At 34.1% G+C, this 20,312-nt stretch overlaps 2 protein-coding genes across 6 annotated transcripts in view; one reads left to right on the top strand and one right to left on the bottom strand.

Moving 5' to 3' along the window:
* LOC117115346 (dynactin subunit 5-like) overlaps positions 1–5,596 on the bottom strand; it is a 19,068-nt gene extending 13,472 nt beyond the window's left edge. The window contains exon 1 of the mRNA XM_033259100.1: positions 5,443–5,596. Coding sequence (XP_033114991.1) covers positions 5,443–5,490 — 48 coding nt within the window. The 5' untranslated portion in view covers positions 5,491–5,596. The remainder of the gene's footprint in view (positions 1–5,442) is intronic.
* LOC117115345 (7-dehydrocholesterol reductase-like) overlaps positions 1–20,312 on the top strand; it is a 32,465-nt gene that overhangs the window by 8,989 nt on the left and 3,164 nt on the right. For 2 of the 5 annotated variants that reach the window (XM_033259099.1, XM_033259096.1), the window contains exons 2-4: positions 17,333–17,461; positions 18,350–18,572; positions 19,240–19,878. In XM_033259099.1, the coding sequence (XP_033114990.1) occupies positions 17,337–17,461; positions 18,350–18,572; positions 19,240–19,878 (987 nt within the window). In that variant the 5' untranslated portion in view covers positions 17,333–17,336. Of the gene's footprint in view, positions 1–10,233; positions 10,408–13,021; positions 13,175–17,332; positions 17,462–18,349; positions 18,573–19,239; positions 19,879–20,312 lie in introns of those variants that run through there. The other 3 variants (XM_033259094.1, XM_033259095.1, XM_033259097.1) reach the window with 3 other exon arrangements.

Here is a 20,312-nt window from a genome sequence, read left to right as displayed (position 1 = left end):
TAGTAATGGTAGAAGAAGAAGATATACATAAAATGAACGTCGGGATGGTGTTAGTACTATTACTAGTATTACAAGAGTCAACAGAAACGTTGGAAGTTATGCCTAGTTTTAGTAGTAGTAGTACAGCAGTTGTTAAGGGTATTGATTGCTTCGAATGTTTACTGTGATGGTGAGTTCAACAGTCATCTGTGACAGGGGTTCTCAACTAGGCTTAGGCTAGACCTATATCATAGTAGGGGAAAAATGGTTCATTGAATAAACACTGAATAAATTTTACAAAACCTTGGCATTACCTTACAGACGCGTGTGACTGCTTTTTATCCCAGTAGGAATAACTCGGGAGATCGCTCGGTAACAATTTGTTACTTTTTGTTAAATTTAACTTCACATGTGAATCGGGTATTACAGTGCACCGTACATAACACTGACATAATATTAACAGAGTATTAACGAAATATAAGAATAATTCTACAACTAACCGAATACAGGTATATATCACAACATGAACTATATGAAAATATAACTAAATAATACACAATGATAAAAGTATCAACTATCTAAAACAGTAAAATAAATAAATAGATAAGCCGTACTAGTCTAATGTATAATAGAAAATAAAACTCAGGATATTCAGTACTTTTATGAATAGTTTATTTATGACAGTACACAAGCTTTCGTGCACACAGTGCACTTCTTCAGGTGAATGTGAAGTTAACATAAACTTGGTGGATAGATCTAAGCAAGTTAATTATTCAAGCATACAATTAAGACAAAAGGACATACACCTGAAGAAGTGCACTGTGTGCACGAAAGCTTGTGTACTGTCATAAATAAACTAGTCATAAATGTACTGAATATCCTGAGTTTTATTTTCTATCTAAAAAAGTGTTACTGTACTGCGGTTATAACAATCGTCGCTTGTGATCGTTCCTTGCTGCTAAATACTTGAAGTATGAGGCAGACCGCAGGTACAGTATGTGCCCGCACTTTTGATTTGTGCTGGACCTGTACACTGTCCTTAATACACAGCAATGCATACATACAGTACACGTTCCATATCATTATTATAAACTGGCAATGCTATCCTATCAGATATTCTATATGATAAACTACACCAAAATACTACATTATTAACTCTGTACTATAAACAATGTATTATAATAATGATTCGTTTACTCAACGTATTAATTTAAAGGTCCGATACTTTGTTTCATCAATAACATTAATTTACTGGAAATCATAACAATCGTTTAAAGTAAATTAAAAGTATTTAAAGATCAAACTATAATAATAGCAAATATAATGTACTGTACATACGCTATATAGGTACAGTATAAATGAAATTATGGGTGAGTGACCTTGGAGGATTAGCACATCGATGTTGATTGATGGACGCCCTAACTCTCACTGAGTTTGTCCCTAACCCTAACGTGATTTCATGCAGTCACTATGAGGGCGCAATGCTGTCTGAAATATACCCTCTCATTTGCTTTTAATCTTAACAATTTTATAACAATGTGTAATTAAATGTTTATTTTAATAATACTTAAAAATTACTAATTTTGAGCAGTCAAATTTTATTTGTTGTTTGGCTATGATGAGAGCTCCATGATGGCTAATATTTTTGCATTGGAATTCCTGCCACATAGCCCTTTGATTTTTTTGTTCTTCTGAAAACATAAATGATATGTGGTAAAGACAAGCCAAACCAGTCACTGGTCGGAAAAATTGATATTTAGATATTAAACAGTAAAATTAGAGCAATAAAATGGTAAAAAGAATCACTTAAATCCGACATTTCTTTATGGAGTTACAAGCACTTAAACACAGAGCTGTTTAAAGAACAATTTTTGAGAAATCAGCTGTCGAAGTTTATGATTTTAGGCATTTCTCAGGCAGAGATCATCACCAAATTGTTGTTTTAACATTGAAAATGGCGAAAGGAACAACCTGGCATGATGTATAGATATATAAAGTTTAGATAGTGAAATAAAATAGATTTCCGAAATTTTGACATTCCAGCATGTTTTGGCCATTATCTCTGAAACACAAAATTGCGACGAGTGACTGGTTTGGCTTGTCTTTGCCACATATGAGAGAAATGATTTTTTGTTTGTTTTTACAGTACAGTAAAGCTCTGGCAAAAGAAAATTAAATAAAGTTAACTGGTTAATGTTGATTTGTTTTAAAAGACTAAAAGGATATGTTATGGCCTTTTTACTTCTTTTGCATTATTTCGCATTCTTGTTGCTACGGCAAACGCGCGTATGGTTTATACGCGCGTGCGTAGAGAATCATACGAAAGTATCTTTCGGTTCGGTTTTAAGATTCATCTGTTTTATCGATCCCAAGCCGAGCACACCACCTTGTAACTAGACTTAATTATATGATATATAAATATAACTTAATTATAATATAATTTGGAAGTTTAGATGATTGCTTTAGCATGTATTTTTAATATAGGCCTTGCATGCCATTTCGTAAGTCTTATTAATCGTTAATATGATTAGTTATTGATTGATTGATGATTATTGTTATTTATTATCTATTGTTACTATTTTGTAGTTCAATCGTGATGTTGGTTAGACTGTATATTGTTACGTTGTTAGACGGCGTATCATATATACCATACTGTTGGATGGAAATGGTATCTTTTGTACCGTTATATTGGAAGAAATAAAGTTAACCAGCAACACATTGAAAACATCGGTCTTTAGTGTTTTATTTGGGTCGAAATAGAGGGCACTGAAGTAAATTCTTTGTTTTATACCTTATTGCACCGTACTACTGTACATAATACTCATGAGGACACACCACTCATACAAAGACATTCTGTATGTAACAGCAAATTTAATTAATCTTAAATCATCACCTCTAAACAGAATACACAACAGATGGCTCATTTGATAGTACATGTGAAAAGTCATAATATTTTAATATGGTAATTTGACATACGTCGATTTACTTCTTGAAGGCATTTGTAGAGAATTGAAGTTCAAGACAAATGTATTATCCATTTTTCCTCAAGGCAAATAAACGTCTTTAAAGGTAACTTCCACAATAAAAAATTTTGCAACACATAATATCAATGTTAATATTTCTATCAGCATCATTATTTACAATATACCGCCCTCTGGAGCATGAAATAGTTTACCACAGTTTATCTTTCAAAACACTGAGTAGGCCTTCAATATAGAGAGTTTGGCTTCAGAAATTAAGTACCGGTAATATACATTAGCACAAAATCATGGACTGAGTGAGAATAACATGGTTTACCTGTTACTTTAATATAAGGAACATGATCAATAAAGTCATAATCTGTGTTTAATTTGTATTAATAATTTGTTTAAAATGGGTTTTGCAAATGTTATACAGTTACGCATCCATTTTATAAAAAACAGAATAGAGAGCAGTAGTGTATAGCACAGTTGCCTAAATTGGTGTTAGAAGGCCTGAAATCAAGTTATATTTTTAGCACACACAAATGAAATGCATAGTGAGAATTCAAGACCTCGAGGTTCCATACTGTAAAGTATATTTCAGTTGTGTGGATGATAATGTACCTCAAAAACTAGCTCAAATTTTGGTGGAAAATTGCTAGGAATATACATAGGTCATGTGATGCGTAGTTGTAATTACTGCATAATAAATTGGTTATAATTCTTTTAAGTTTAGGTAAAAGCCAACTTTTCGACAAAATATGTACGGAAACCGGGCCTTTATTTTCCGAAGAGTGCGGACGGATTTCCAGGCCAAATTTTTGCGCAGAGGGTATTTTCCCCACGCAGGCCTTACTTTACAGTCTAGTCGAGGTTGAGAACCCAACCTGCAACCGTTGCCCCAACCACTCTCGGAATTTAACTCTCTACCTAGCTAGTGTAGGCCTGGCCCTAATAGACTAGCCTAAATGTGAGGCCTCACCACAAAATGAGTCTCATGGTTAGAATATCAAAAATTTGAGTTGGCTTTACTAAGATATGTAGAGCCAGAGATATGAGCATTTAAATATTATGTGTAGGAGAACTACATTTTTACTTACTGATTTTTAATGTTTCATGTTTTTATCCTTTACTACATGCAGTTTTTATATTTACTCAATTAGTAATTTTAATATTCAATTTTAACTTTTACAATTTTTTAATTTTTAATTTTAAATTGGCCTATGTTTACCTATTTTACATATTTTGCTATATATTCTAAACCTTGCCAGATCACTGTCTGTCAATATTCGCTCTTGTGCAATAATTACCCTGGCTTCTGGACCCCATTGGAAATAAGTCTGGTGTACAATCACTAGACTTAATGGGTCATCCAGGCATTCAATTAATTATTCATCTCCTTTTTTTATTTTCGTTCTCAAAATGTTATTGTTACTGTATGTGTGTGATGTTGAATGCAAAATAAATCAAATAAAAAATCAAATCAAAAATCAGCCTCCAAGATAAACTAACCTGTACAAAAAATAGGACTAGAATTACAGAATATGCGCAGAGAACACTGTTTTAGTAAAAAAATTCACTTAAAAAGTATACAATCATTAAATATAAATATCAAGTTATTCAAAAACATTAAAATCAAAATTGTGTAAAATTTTGACTTTGAAATATTTTGGTGATTATCTCAAAATGATTTCACCAACGATGCGTCTCATTTCGTGGTGAGACCTCACAAATACTAAGTAGGAGGTCGAGCTACTGTAGGTTATTATATTAATTAAGAATAATTATATGTATTATTATATTATTGCTTACCCTACCTATGTCATGTGAATGTCGTATTATCGTTTAAATGAGTTATAAGTGATGGGCTGTCGACAATGTGGTGATGGTAATCTTTGTGAAAATGTTAAACCTGTGCTTATTGATTTTCAAATGAATGACTTCGTATAAAATGTCCCCATGGGAAGTTATGCAGCGTAGCCTACTAGAACGCATGCAGACATCGCATTGTGTATGGGCGTGGTCCATGACTACCTAGCAGCCGTAAAGAAGCGCTTCGTGGTAGCTACAAGTTCACATTATTCCATAACGACAGGGGCAGAAATGAACCATCACATTGGGGTAACTCCCTACTAGGCTAGGCCTAATTAAAAAGGGAGGGTAGGTTTTTTTTTTTAATCGCTAAACTAAACTTGGCAAACTGGATTTCGACCAACTGGGCGGATACCTACTACTACACTAGGCTAGGCCGAGCCTAGCCAGGCCGAGAGCAGCCAGGCTATGGGCTAGCCTTGGGCGGGAGGTAGTCCGGATTATATTATGCTAGGCCTAGCTTTAGGAGAGTAGGACTAGGCCTAGGCTAGGTCTAGGCCTAGCCGCCTAGGCTCGGCCTAGTCTTTCGCTCCGTTCTGAGCTGCAGCAGGGGTTTGTGCATGATTGTTTTCATTAAAACAGTAACTGCAAGAAATATAACAATACCAATACTATATAAATACTAACTTACGGTTTCAATGTACTCGGCTTTATTGTAAAATGTATCTGGAAGTTCCATGGCTCTAGGCCTAGGCTAGCTAGGCATACGTTGATGGCCAACAGAGCAGCGGCGGCGGATGATCGGAGCGACTATCTTAGCTTTGCTCCAACCAGTGACTCAAACACACACACGCCCAGATAATGCCGTAGAGGGGGCTAGATACAAAAGTGCAATCAATCAACTTAAAAGCTATCCACACTATCAAATTTTCAAAATTTGTGACAAGCCCATATATAGTAATGCTATGCCTATATATGGTCATGCTATGATGTCATCATGCCCATATATGGGCATACCACACTTTTTTGTCACACAAAATTTGATAGTATAGACAGAGCTTTAGGCCTTATGTTTTCGATAAATATTTTTTTTAATTTAATAGGCCTCATATATTTTGTTTAGGATCTACAAAACCAAGAGTTTGCGTAATCAGTAAATAGCTTTCACATGCCATTAGGACACAATTATCGCAATCACTATAATAATTAATTTAAGTGTGTCTCCATATTATTATTTTAATTCATTAAATCTGTAATATCAAACGTATTATTCTAGCAAAAATAAAAATCAACATACAAATAACGAGTGACCAAGTAAATAATAGACTGAGAATAAGACTAAGAAACCACAATGATTGTAAAAAACGTAAATATAAATAAATGTAATTGGATAATTTGTATATTTCAATAAGTTTTTAGCTTTCAACTGAGTACGAGTTTCAATTCAGTTTCAGCTTATTTTATTAGACAACGGACAATAATAATAATAATAATAATAATAATAATAATAATAATAATGATGATGATGATAATAATAATGATAATAATAATAATAATAATAATAATAATAATAATAATAATAATAATAATAATAATAATAATAATAATAATAATAATAATAATAATAAATAGACGAGAAAAGCAATCTGGAAATACTGTATGTAACAAATTAATAAAGATTTCTGTAGATTTGTATGATTTTAGCAAATTTAAAAATAAAAGTATGTACCGGTAATTCATTAGAAACCCTATTTATTTATTTTTTTTTTTTGTAGTTAAAATGTTTAAGGTTTTAATTGAGGTGTCTTGAGTTATTCTATGACTTAAGCTTACCGCCGGTATTTCGAAATTGATTTGGAGTTTTCTGTGATACTTGCCATAGTTTTGATTGATTTGAACCAAATTAATTTACACAGTATTTGAACTCTTGAGGTGATTCCATCATTTATTTTTTTTTTAAAAACACACACACACAAACATAAAATTCATATTATTATTGATTGATGATTAGAATCCTTATAATATAGCTGGTAAGATGTAACAGGTAGCTCGAGCGACGACATATCCCGGTTGAAAAGTTCGGGCCTAATATAGTTTCTGACTAGGCCTACACATGTTACAAGTCCGTGAACTGAAGCATTTTTGTAAGATTGTAATTGTATCCACGTATACATTTCGTAGCTTCTATTTCAGACCTCTCATAGTATTCACATGCTGGCAATGTCCTCCACGGGGAGACGGCTGGTGCATCGGCGGGATTACCGCTCCGCTGCCGTTGTTCAACAACATTAGGATTTACCGCCGCTCCTTTTCGTCGGGAACAGATTATACAAGTTAAATAACCGTTTGTTTTTAAGGTGAATACAACAAGAATAAGCCCGAATGACAGGGTTGTGTAGCCGAGCACTTGAAATAAACGGGCGTATGTTTCTTCGGTGGCTTTGTCGATGCATTTATCGGAAGCTTCCAATATTTCCGATGGACTAGTTGGGCAAATAGGTGCATGTTCTATTTTCCTAGCATGAAGGAAATGATACGTTGTGCAAGTGACGCCAACTAAAGTTAATAAACCTCCGAACCATAGTAATGCAAGTGTACTGCACTTCGAATTTTCGCCAATGCGCCTAACTTCTCCACGTCGTTGAGATTCTAAGTTTGAACGTACGCTAAGAAGAAATAAGAATGTGAATTATTAATAACATTGTCTCTGATTTATGCATGTTTAACAACACAAGCTTATATTTAATCGAGGAAATAGCCTAACAACGGGTACCATATTTCGCTAGACCTATAAAAATCTACATTCACATTATGAAAGAAATGATTTAAAATAATTATATAGGCTTGTGCTCATTTTACACTTGCTAGTTCTTGCGTTAGCAACTTTCAATGAGGCACAGAGAAAAGCAAGTTTTTCGCTAGTTTACACATTTTCATATATGTTTCCCTATAATGGTGAAGAACAAATTTGTTTGTTGCATCGCTAATCTGAAAACAACTTGTAAATATATTTTGGTACGTTATATACAGTTTACGTTATACAGGCCTACTCGTGTCTAACTCACCTTTCGTGTTGCATAGCAAAGTGCAATAAAAATTGATACGGTCACGTCTGGGATAATAATGATCAGTCCTGATATGATAATGATAATAATTTTATACTGTAAGTGTATCTTCGTTTCTCAGCAATTAATGCTCTAGTAATGTTGCAAGATTGTTGTCAAGGTAGCATTCGTAAGTACACGCGCGTGCAGTCTTTGCGCAACGGCAGTCGCGCTTATGGCGTAGGACTTTGTTGCCAAGCAGAAAAAGCTAAGATTGAATAATACTCCTCTCCATCTCCCCGAATTTGCAAGGCAATTAACCCAATCGAATCTATCTCAGACTTAAAACTTATTTAATTCGGTGGGCTACGCACTGTTTCCACTGTATTCCTAAGGCATAGCAAAATATTCATGCACTGAAGTACAAAAACTACAGTGAGTGAAATGTGACGATAAATTGAACACAAAATGGGTAACAGTAAATGACGATCAGGAGCAAAACTCAAAATTTAAAAATAGTGTGGCGCTCTTTTTGTGTTTTCAATAGGAAAATTATTATCAAAAATGGTAAGATCACTTTCACACTGATGGGAAAGGATGTTGTTCGCATGCACTATCAAAAATTATGTAACAAATTTATGTGATGTACCCATGGGTATGATGATGCCATATCACATCCAAATATGGGCATATCACATTATTGTCACATAAAATTTGATAGTGTGGACAGAGCTTTAGAAATAACCCTTTCCGGAGTGTCAATCAAACTTAACAACTGACCAATCAGAACAGTTCCAGGAACACGCACGCGTCTAAAAAGCACGTGTTGTTCCACAAACGCACGTGTTAGCATAATTATGTTTTAACACTCAGGTTTTGAGGGATCTTAGCAACAGGCCAAAGGGCGGGGCTAAGCGGAAATTTTTTATCGTTTTCTCATGATTATGACGTCATTTGATTTGAGTTGTAAAAATATTTTTTTTCTATCATATAGGCCTACACGATAAATCGTTACCGAATCGTGCTAATGTGGAAACTTCTCTTATTTTTATTTTTCTATAGCCCTGAACAATTGATTTCTATCTTTTTATCGTTGATCGTTATCGTCATAGTGCAAACAGGCCTTAAGTGTGTAAGTGTGTATTTCCTGAAGAATCCATATTCAATAAGATTTCATTACATTCAAGGTCTTTATTCATTCATTCAGATGAAAATATATATTAAAATTACAAACAGACAGTCAAAAGGCTGTATGTGAATGGATTACAATAATTGCTTAAAAATTTTAAAACAGAACACAAATATTCAAGAAATTCACAAAAAAAAAAAAAAAAAAAAAAAAAGACTTAAAAAAGGCATATAAAAACACATTAATTAAAAATTGAATAAATGATTACAAAAACAATTTACATAGACAGCAAAACCAATTAAAAACAATACAAATGCAGGATGGGGGCCTGTGAGCCAGTCAAACACAATAATTACCAGATGGGTGAATAAGAAGGTCCATGGTTATGAATAACTTTCAGAGGCACAAACAAAATATCTGTCTCTTATACACATCTAGATGTGTATAAGAGACAGTCTATGTACCCATTGAAAAAAGGCCATAGGGAACAGTATTGCAAAATCAACATTTTCCATGAATATACAATTTTTAAAGGGGTTGAGGTGGCAAAAAAGAGTACACTTTTAATACACTATGTTTACAATTGTGATTGGCCCCTATGTAAGTTTAAACTTTAAAGAAAAAATATACTCAGGTACTAAACAGAGAGCTACAAAATAAAATACAGTACTGAAATAATTGCTACTCATATAAATAAGAAAATATTGATTTTATGTACATACAATAATATGGCAAGACAAAAATATTTAAACGAATGTTATGTTTTAAGAAAATATGACAAGGGTAGATATAATTATGATGTGTATAAGAGACAGCTGTGAGCCAGCCACACACAATAATTACCACATGGGTCAATAAGAAGGTCCATGGTTATGAATAACTTTCAGAGGCACCAACAAAATATTTATCATTAATAATTCAATACTAAAACAATTAGGCCAGGCCCCGCTATCCCCCGCTGTATAAATAACAATGATGATATAGGTTGCAACATTTAAGTTAACTGCAGTTTTCATACAACTGTGAGCGCTGACAATAATATTACCCTGTTAAATTTATTATCATCGGTATTGAATGAGCAAAAAATTATGTGAACTTTGTCCCATTTTGTTATCCTTATAAAAGTGTAAGAGATTAAACCATTTCCTGCATAATAATTAACGATTGAGTCTTAAGAATGAAATACGAACCATTTGATTAAATAGGCCTATAAGAATTGAAAACTATGTACAGTACACGCACATTGTGATACAATTTCATACCAGCAAAAAACACTGAATTTTAAAATCGTAAAAAGCCCGCACACATAAACATAAAATTTAAGCTGTTGCAGGACAAAGACATATGTTCACAACATGTGACCTGCATTTAATGTTTCAAACGTTTTAAATACGAACGTTTAGACAAATCATCAACCCGACAAACCATTCCCAACGCTTCCCGGTCTGGGTATAGATATATCTAGGATTTATTATAAATTAAGGTAAGTATAGTTCTAATACACTTCTTAACCATCAGGAATACAGGAATATTGTTTCAAGGACTATGCTTAACGTCTATTGCACGAATGTAACGCTTTACGATGCTTATTACGGTACCTTTAAAAATCTGCTGCAGATTTGTTGTCTTGTGAATCTCGTGTTCCCAACTTCCTGGCTCGTTCGACAACTGCACTGGTTACGAGCCCAGCGAAGATTCAAATATTCTCCCGTTCATAGTAAATGAATTTATGTCAATTTTACATCTGACTAACCTGTAAAATGTATTAATTTGCGATCAACTAGATCTGTCTTGACTATACAACTATAGTTAGTTATTAAAGCATTCAAACGGTAATCAGAGACAGGGCCCGGTTCGAATTCCAGTAGAGACAATAATACGTTTTCTAATAAAACCTCTACCTTAAATTAAATATATTGCTTATAATAAAATCGGCCTATCAGGTGAAGTATGAAAAAAGGTACCCCTGTTATGGGGACAACTGGGGTCAAAAAAGTTCCCTTCTGCGGTGTCCCTGAATAGATGCCGCGCTGTCATATTAATGACCTATATATTCATAACTTACAGTTAATATAAGACGAATAATATGAAATTGTTTTTGTTATAGGCCCATCAAACATTTTCATGCTTCTTATTATTTTTATCATCATCACATTATCGTTATCATCATCTTAAGGCCTATTATCATAACTTTGTAAGCCAAGGCCGGGATGTCATGTACCGTAGTGTTATGGCCTATATTCATAGCTTACAGTTAATATAAGACGAAAAATATGAAATTGTTTTTATTATATTAAACATTCTTCTTCTTTCTTCTTATTATTATCATCATCCTTCCATTATTATTATCATTATTATCATTATCATTAGGCCTATTATCATAATTTGGTAAGCCAAATAAGTAGCCTAAATATGGCATCATCGATATTTGACGGTTTTAGATCGTGAAATCGCATAAAAAACCCCCCACATATTATCAAACATACTCAAATTATGAATATTCTGAGTTTTTATACAGTAGAACCCCTATTAAGTGGAAACCTTCGGGACCAAAAAAACTGTTCCCTTAATAGTGGTGTCCCCTGAATAGCGGTGTCCTCTGAATAGGGGTACCCCTATTCAAGGGACACTTACCAAAAATGTGAAATTGTCCCCTTAATAGGGGTTTTTGGCATGTTTTGCATGTTTTCATATAACAATGACGTACAATTCTTTATAATTTTATTTTTATTGACATAATTAGTTACAGTAGAATTAGAACTAATTTATAGCAGTAATTTGCAAATCAGATAGGCCTACAATTCATTTATAATATTAAATCAGCAGAAATGTAATTAAAACAGCAATAGTTTTATATGTTCCAAATATTTCAGGATGCAATGTTCATGAATGAATTAGAATCCTATGAAAGTGCACGAAAAACGGAGAAAAGGAAATCCCCATGGTTAAGGGTCAAAATTGACAAGATTGGGCTACACGAAGTAACACATGAAGTAGGCCTTACTGATATTCACGCCAAGAATTTGGGGAGAAAATTCTGGTTTATTGCTCAAATTTCAAAATCCAATTTTCAATTTCAATTTATTTATTCAAAACCTCCGGAACAGAGAAGTAAAGTAGCAGGTCTACAATAACTTTAAAACAGAACATATCATTAAAACGGACAATTTATTCATGCATAGGCCTATACCAGTCCACTAAAAGAAAAATGAAGAAAAAATTGGACAAAATCTCAAAATACAAAATCAAATCAGTATTAAAAGAGAGAACAGATCACTACTTTAACAGATACAAGCAAATCAACAAACCATGAAAATAATTAAACACACCAAACTACTACCAAACAAAGCCGGATTATTTTACTTGATTCAAAATTCTTTTTGCACTTCAATTTCATTTATATTATTATCATTATTATTATTATTATTATTATTATTATTATTATTATTATTATTATTATTATTATTATTATTATTATTATTATTATTATTATTATTATTATTACTTATTTTGAAACATCTGTATTGTGATACAATAGACAAAAATAAGTGTCCCCGTTCCCTTAATAGGGGTGTCCTCTAATAGTGGTTGGCCGCAATGTTGAAAGATATATCGCCCCTCGTTTCACGGAAAAGTGTCCCCAGAATATAGGTGTCCCAAAGGAGGGGTTCTACTGTATTCTTCTTGAATTAGCTTTAATCATATTTAAGTAGGCCTGTATTATTTTGCTACATACATGATGCCATGGCATCCGAAATTAAAGTAGGCCTACATGTGATGCCGGGTATAGGCCTACCAGCTGTGATTTAACCATCAGTGACGTGAGAAAGCATTCGAGGTATGGCTTCCACCCAGGAGAGTCCCTTCGTGAAAATAGTATAGGAAAATATTGATGCGAAAGCCATTACATAGCATGCATAAAGCAATTAGAGGTCCAGTGGATTGATGGACCTGCGGGAATGCGCAGGCTCATCAGCTGCGAGATGAGTCAAACAATCAAATCAGAACTTATTCAATCACAGCTTCAACTGCGAAAAATGAACAGTTGGACAACTGCTAAGTGGTGACGTTGAGGGCGCTAATTTGTAAGTCTGGTGTGAAGAAGCATACATAATCGTAAAAGACAATAAAGCAGATGTAATTATTACAACTGACATGTGCTACTAATGGTCTATTCCGGGTTTAAATATAGCAGCATCTTCGTCTCTTAGGTAGATATAGGATCTGTGGTAGATATTAATAAAAAGTAGGTGAGTATCATGTTTTCTTTTAGTAGGTTTGAAACGTTAATTGAAGTAAATAAATTAATCAAAATAAAAAAAGTAATATTTAGGCCGGAGAAGTGGGATAGGCTCCTAGACAAAGAGGCAAAGAGTCCTTGACTCGTATCATAAGTATTGTATTTTCTTTGTAAAAAAACATATTACGGATATGTTTTTTTACAAAGAAAATAACATATTACGGATAGTGATTTTTTCTGGAAAACAAAAATATCAACGCATCATTAAATGCATTTTAAAACCACAGGGCAGAGACTATATTGAATGCGGATGATGGCTGGTTCAAGCAGGTTCAAGCATCTAATAAAACTTACTTTGTGGCAGTAAAAACAATATCATAAATGAATTATAAATTTTATTACATTAATTGTAAAGCTGCTGCCGTTATGTTCTAGAATATGTCATAAACTGAAGCACTTCGATCCCGAAAGTAAACCGATTTTTACATAACCAAGGACTTGTTATAGCACAACGCAGTTCAGAATGATTATGGAAATAGACCTCATAAAATGCTTGTTTCCGTCGAGTTATACGATGATTCAACATTTCTCATACAGTATCTGTCGCGTATATGGAAATAAGCCTACAAAATAATGTTATTCCTTTACCAGTAGATGCTGAAATTTATACAGGATCATTAAAATAATAATTAATAATAATGATGATTTATATTATTATTATTATTATTATTATTATCAGAATAATAAAGATTAAAATAATCGTTAATATCATTACCGTAAAAAGTTTAATGTAGAATATAATGTTTCAACATAGATTCTATGAACGTTTATTTTACTATCGACTCCCATTGATTATTCAGGTAGGCCTATAATAATAATAATAATAATAATAATAATAATAATAATACTGTAATAATAATAATAATAATAATAATAATAATAATAATAATAATAATAATAATAATAATAATAATAATAATAATAATAATAATAATAATAATAGATTTAGCCACTGAAAATGTAACAGTTATTGGCAGCCACTGACTGGGAAATCTAGTTGGCATATTACATCTCATGATATTCTTATATTCCGGTATATTATATTAAATTATATTGTATTATATTATATTATGTTGTGAATACATTAATTTAAAAAAATTCTATAGAAGCAGTTTTTCCTTTCCAATTTCAAATTGTTCTCCTAAAAGAAAATATTGTAACGACTATCACATTATAATTGACAAAAACACGTGAGACATGCCTAAATATGGTTATGATAGCATCACATCTTCACCATATATGGGTACATGTACATCATAACTATATATGGGCATACAACAGTTTTTATCAAAGAAAATTTGATAGCCTGGTCAGAGCTTAAAAGACAAGATCGTAACGATGACAGCAATCTATAAACCTGTTATCTGTCCCAATTAATTACATTAGCTATGCCGTGACATAACCAGGCAGTCGCGTGCATTTTGAATTGCGCAGGGGCGGTGTTTTGACTATGGTGGGGTGCGGGAGATAGCACAGAGGGGACAGGGGATGGGGTGAAACCATAAATTTAAAGATCTAATATCAGACCCGTTGCGAAAGGGGAGGGGTGTGACGGGTGCGTAAACACACCCCTACCCCCACCAAATTACCAAAGGTTCACATTTTCCAGGGTAGAAAAAATCAACCCCCCCCCCACTAAATTTCTCTAAATTATTTAACAAAAGAAAAGAAATTTATTTCAAATTTAAGTCTCAGAGTGCCAACTTCGGCCATCTAGTGGTGCCATAATCATAAATTTTCTTACCTTAGCCCCAACAATGGTGGTTTTATAGACCTTCAATCTGTGAAAGTCCTTCCCTCGCCCCCTCTATTTCAAGTTCCAGATTCGCCACTAACAGTGGTGGATTCAAGGAAGACCATTCCTCCCGTCCCCTCTCAAGTTTTCAAAATAAAAAAATAATTGGGGAAAAAAGAAAATGATATAATTTCCGGTCATTTAGAGGTGCCATAATCATAATTTTCTTTCTTCAGCCCCGGCCCAACCATGGTGGGCTGAGGTGCTATTTCTTCCATCTGTGAAAGTCCCTCCATGGCCCCTCTTCAAATTCCTAGATCCGCCACTGAAAACCGTTCGGAAATCGATTAAATAAGACCTAAAAAATTATCAAAAATGCCTGAGCTCCGCCACCTTGATCCCAGTTTTTCCCCAGGGCGCCCCCACTCAGGAGCCATTTTGGTCCACTTTCTACAAATTCGCACCCACCCAATAGAAAATAAAACGTGCCTGAATATTATAATAGGGGCCTATTGCTACAAAACATTAAAATATAAATCTAACCATTCCTTAAAATCTCTAATATTGACGGCCATTCAATTTACTCCGCTGTTCACAAAGAATTGTATTTATTTGTATATTTAGGCTTATTTACTTTCATTTTTAGGCCTATATATTTTCTTGTAATTTTATTTTATATGGAGAAATCTGAAATAAAGGTATTTGATATGATTTATTCACTGATTTAGAAATGGTATAATAAATGCGTGAAAATTGGCGAGAAAGAATATTTTGTCATTGGATATTCAAAACTTTGCGGAGAACCAAACTTAACAGCAGACGAATCTAAATAGTGAGGAATACGCGCATGTCCCAGACAGGTTTACGCGTCTTTTAATTGGCGAGAAAATATTTGCCGTCTGATATTCAATTGAACTTTATGGAGAGTCAACATTAAAAACTGGATTAACAATCAGTAATACGCGCATGTTTCCTTGACTACTGTAGGCCTAGGCATACAATTTTGGTAGTACGGATTGACGTGCGTATATCGAAATCTTAACCTCTTTGTTGTAAATCTTGTGGTTTAAACCGCCTACTGCGATCTCTAATAGTTAGGCCTTATTTTCAAAGATGGGTTGATTACTAATTTATTCCCATTACGTCAATCAGATATTGCATTATTATAGTAGTGTCATCTTTTGTATATTAAGCCTAGTAAACTGATACTGTCTATGTCAATGACTTTGATTATATTATTGCACATCGAACATTTCAGAGAAATGATCTGATTGTTGTTTCCTATCAACCAATGGAAGAGATGATTAGATTTTATGATACGGTTAACTTACAGTTTGTTAGTAAAGGTTCAGGTTAACAACCTTTAGAATATTTATAGCCCCAATTTTCAAAGAGATATGATTATTGCTTAGTGTTCCTTTTAAAGTTAATCTAACGAGAAGTTTCCTGTTTTATAAGGTTAATTTTCTTTAGGCCTACTGGTAATTAACTTTCATTTTATTATACGCATTGTGTATCATAAAAAGTAGTAAGCATCATTATGATATTTATATAATGGCTATTTAACAACAACAAATCTAATGTTTAGAGCCAATCTAATGTGCTGTATAAATAGGACCGATAAGAATTATGTAAACAAATGCGAATTCAATTCCCACTTACTATGCATATGGATCTATATAAAAACATAAACATTTATTATCCTACTTTGATATAAAGCGTCTATAGCTTTATTGAATTTTCTGTAGGTTATTATCTTGTAATAGGCTTGCGGTGGTATATGTTTAAAATATTATAATTAAAGTTTATTTAGGCCTATGTTCTGTAGTCAGTGTGGGCATACGATTAATAAGCTTGATAATTTGAGTGACAACGGCAGTCCAACCCCGAGCTATCTTCTTTTAGCTTCATGGTTTAATTTGCTTTTAAGTGCTTATTTTGGTAAGGCTTGCATTAATTGAAAACTTAAACATCCTGATTCTCAATCCTGTGATTACTTGCTGTGATGCGTTGCTATGTTAATTGGTTAACCACCGTTTTAATTTTCGAGCGAAATCAGTTAAAATAACCTACTGTAGTTATAATTTAATCGTTCTTTGGCTCAGATTTTGACTTTGGGATTTAAACACTAGTAGGCCTTTTCAAACGTCTTTTATATGTTACGTTTTTGAGGAAATCCTTAAAAATAATAACAAAACTGAAGATGGTTCCTCTCTTGGGTACAGTAAGTCAAGTCAATGTCATGCGCGTACGTAGGCTGAATAATACGCACGCTGACTGATGCGCAAATTAATACGCGGGTGATTTGCAACAATAGAGCTAGAATATTCCGTGTCAAACACCAACATTCAATTTATTATTACTTCTCTCCAGAATTATGCCAAATAGAGCTAGAAATGGTACGCTGTCATCAACAGTGTTGCAGTCACAAAATGGCGGAGAAAAAAACGGTGACGTGAAAGCTGATGATGGACGTCAACCTGGTAAATGGGGACGAGCATGGTAAGAATAAGATGGTTCCGTTCAGCATCCATATCCACCCTCTAGGGCCTAGCCTAGGGCAGGCATAGGGCCCTAAATTATAGACAAATTATAGAGAACAACGATAGGCCTGGTGGGAAAGATCACACTTTGACATGGGAGCTGATGCGGGCACGGAAGAATAAGGGGACTTACTGATCGTACTCTTCCCACTCCCCCGTCCGTATAAACACCAACTGCCTGTTTGGCGATGATTTTAGTTAGGCCTAGGCAAAGATGCGTTTTCATTCGTCATCATAATCTACAGTCATGGAGGCCTAGGGTAGGCAGGGGCGGATCCAGGATTTAAAAGAGGGGGGTTCAAAATGTTTTCAAAAACCCCAAAATGAAAGGGGGAAAATTTTGATTCCTAGATGGCCGGAAATGAGCTTTCCCGACTTTTGAGGAGCCTTTTAATGACCATTAAGTTCTTCAAAATTCAAGGTTTTCCCCCTCTTGAAAAAAGGTCAGGTAATTTTATCTCATTCCCTAGGCCTATCATAGAGGGAAAAAAATCAAAGACAGGCAATATATTATTATATTCCAACAACATTGAGTAGTTAGATATGTAGTCTTTCTTCCATGGATAGATGACCCGATAGGCCTGAAGAACGCACTTTCGTACATAAATTATTACGACGGCAGTGAACCAAAAACAGTGTGTATAATTTTTTTAAATTAAAAACAAGTTGGGCTAAGCGTGGTTTGTCTGTACTTTCTAGGGTTAGCATGCATTTTTGTAAGCCAGAACCCAGTTGTATTTTGTTACGTTTCTTCACAGTGGGGGGGGGGGGGGTTCTTCCGAACCCCTTGACCCCCCTGGATACGCCACTGGTAGGTACGTCTAATATTTTGGATATATTTTAACAGGGAAGTGGACCTTTTAGGTGCAGTTTGTGTACTACTCCTGTTGACGACAACGCCGCTTATGGTGTTGTACTTCTTCGTAGCTTGCAGTCACTTTGAATGTTCGCTGAGTACTCCTCTGTTACAGTTCTATAATGGGAAGATGACAGTAATGGACTTCTGGGAGAAAGCACCTTTCCTGACCATCAATGCTTTCAAAATAATTATTCCGTGGTATGCTTTTCAGGTAAGGACCAAGTTTCTAGTGCAACTACTGTAGCTTGTCTTTTTTCATTTACGCTGTAAATTACTTTTATTCATTTTGCTCATCTCTTTCCCCCCCCCCCCTCTTCTTCCTCTTTTCCTTCCAGCTTTTCATTCTTCATCTTCTTTATCCTCTTTAGCATTTTCTTCATATGCCTCTCATTCCCCTTAATTTGTTTAACCGTTTATTACAATGTTTTACACATTTATTCAATTGTTCTAAATTGTTCTAAACATATGCTATTTTGCGACATCTGTTTTAACAAGTTTTTTTGTGATTTTCATGTAACTTTTGACCTAATAAATAAATGTATGAATTCTTCTGCTTTGTATGGTTGTCTTTTTCTCTTTTTCTTCTTCTTCCTCCTCCTCCTACTCATCCCCATCCTGCTACCAAGTCTCAAGTGTATTATTTTCTTCCTCCTCCGCACTTTTGTCCTCATTCTATTTTTCACATTTATCTTATGTCTCATACCGTATTATATTCTTCTTCTTTTCCGTTTCTATATTTGGAAATCTGCTTCACCATTTTGTGTATCAGTATCATCGTTTCAACATCTTATCATATTCATATCGTCATTTTATTACCATAGATGATTGATCTAATATTGGTCTTTATAGGTCATTGCCTCATTTTTTTTAATTACCAGGTGTTTCTTTATTACCTTCCTGATGCATGTGGCTACATTCTGCCCAGCTATCGCGGTGGACGCTGCCGTGGCACCATCACGCCATCAGGAATCCAGATGTTCTACCACATCAATGGCCTTCAAGCCTGGATAATATCCAACACCTTGTGGTTCGCAAACGCGTTCTACTTTCACTGGTTCTCTCCAACCATCATCTTCGACAACTGGGGATCTATGCTATGGCTTGCGAACATAATTGGGAACGTCGTTGCTATATATGCCATTGTAAAGGCGTGGTTTTTTCCAACGTCTGCTGCCGATTGCGTTTTTAGCGGGAATATATTGTATGATTATGTGATGGGTACTGAATTTAACCCTCGGTTTGGTAAATGGTTCGACTTTAAATTGTTCTTCAATGGTCGACCTGGAATATGCGCATGGACACTTATAAATTTATCATATGCTGCTAAACAATACGAGCTCTACGGTCATGTAACCAACTCGATGATGATTGTAAATATATTGCATGCCATCTATGTGGTGGATTTCTTCTGGAACGAGGCTTGGTACCTGAACACCATCGATATACATCATGATCACTTCGGTTGGATGCTGGCTTGGGGGGACAACGTATGGCTACCATGGATGTACACACTTCAGGTACACACATATATTGTGTAAAGGCGAGACTTTCTTTATTCCTTGTTTCGCGAACATATTTTTTTGTTTTAAATTTTTGTTTTCTTATTTAGCAAATAGTTTTGCCAAAATTATCCAGACGGAGGAGAAAATAAAAATCAAACTCTATTGGTAAATGTATACAGTGTATACAGTGTAGTAATGGAATGGTCAAATGCTTGAAATTTATATAATTAGGAAGAAATATACATATCTTATATATACATATCCTTGTTCACCAAACAAGGTATAAAAAAGTCTCGCCTAAACCAGAGATGTTTAGATCACGTATTATTATTTTTATCCATGTGTTTACAGTGTTACTCAGCAAAACCTAAATTTAATGATGTATACATAGTAATTTTAATGATATATATATATATACATATATATATATATATTTTATATATATATAT

Source organism: Anneissia japonica, unplaced genomic scaffold (genome assembly GCF_011630105.1).
Source record: "Anneissia japonica isolate Jap-2015-1 unplaced genomic scaffold, ASM1163010v1 scaffold288073_len612986_cov165, whole genome shotgun sequence".
Classification (NCBI taxonomy): Eukaryota; Metazoa; Echinodermata; class Crinoidea; order Comatulida; family Comatulidae; genus Anneissia; species Anneissia japonica.
This window is presented reverse-complemented; position numbering and strand designations above follow the sequence as displayed.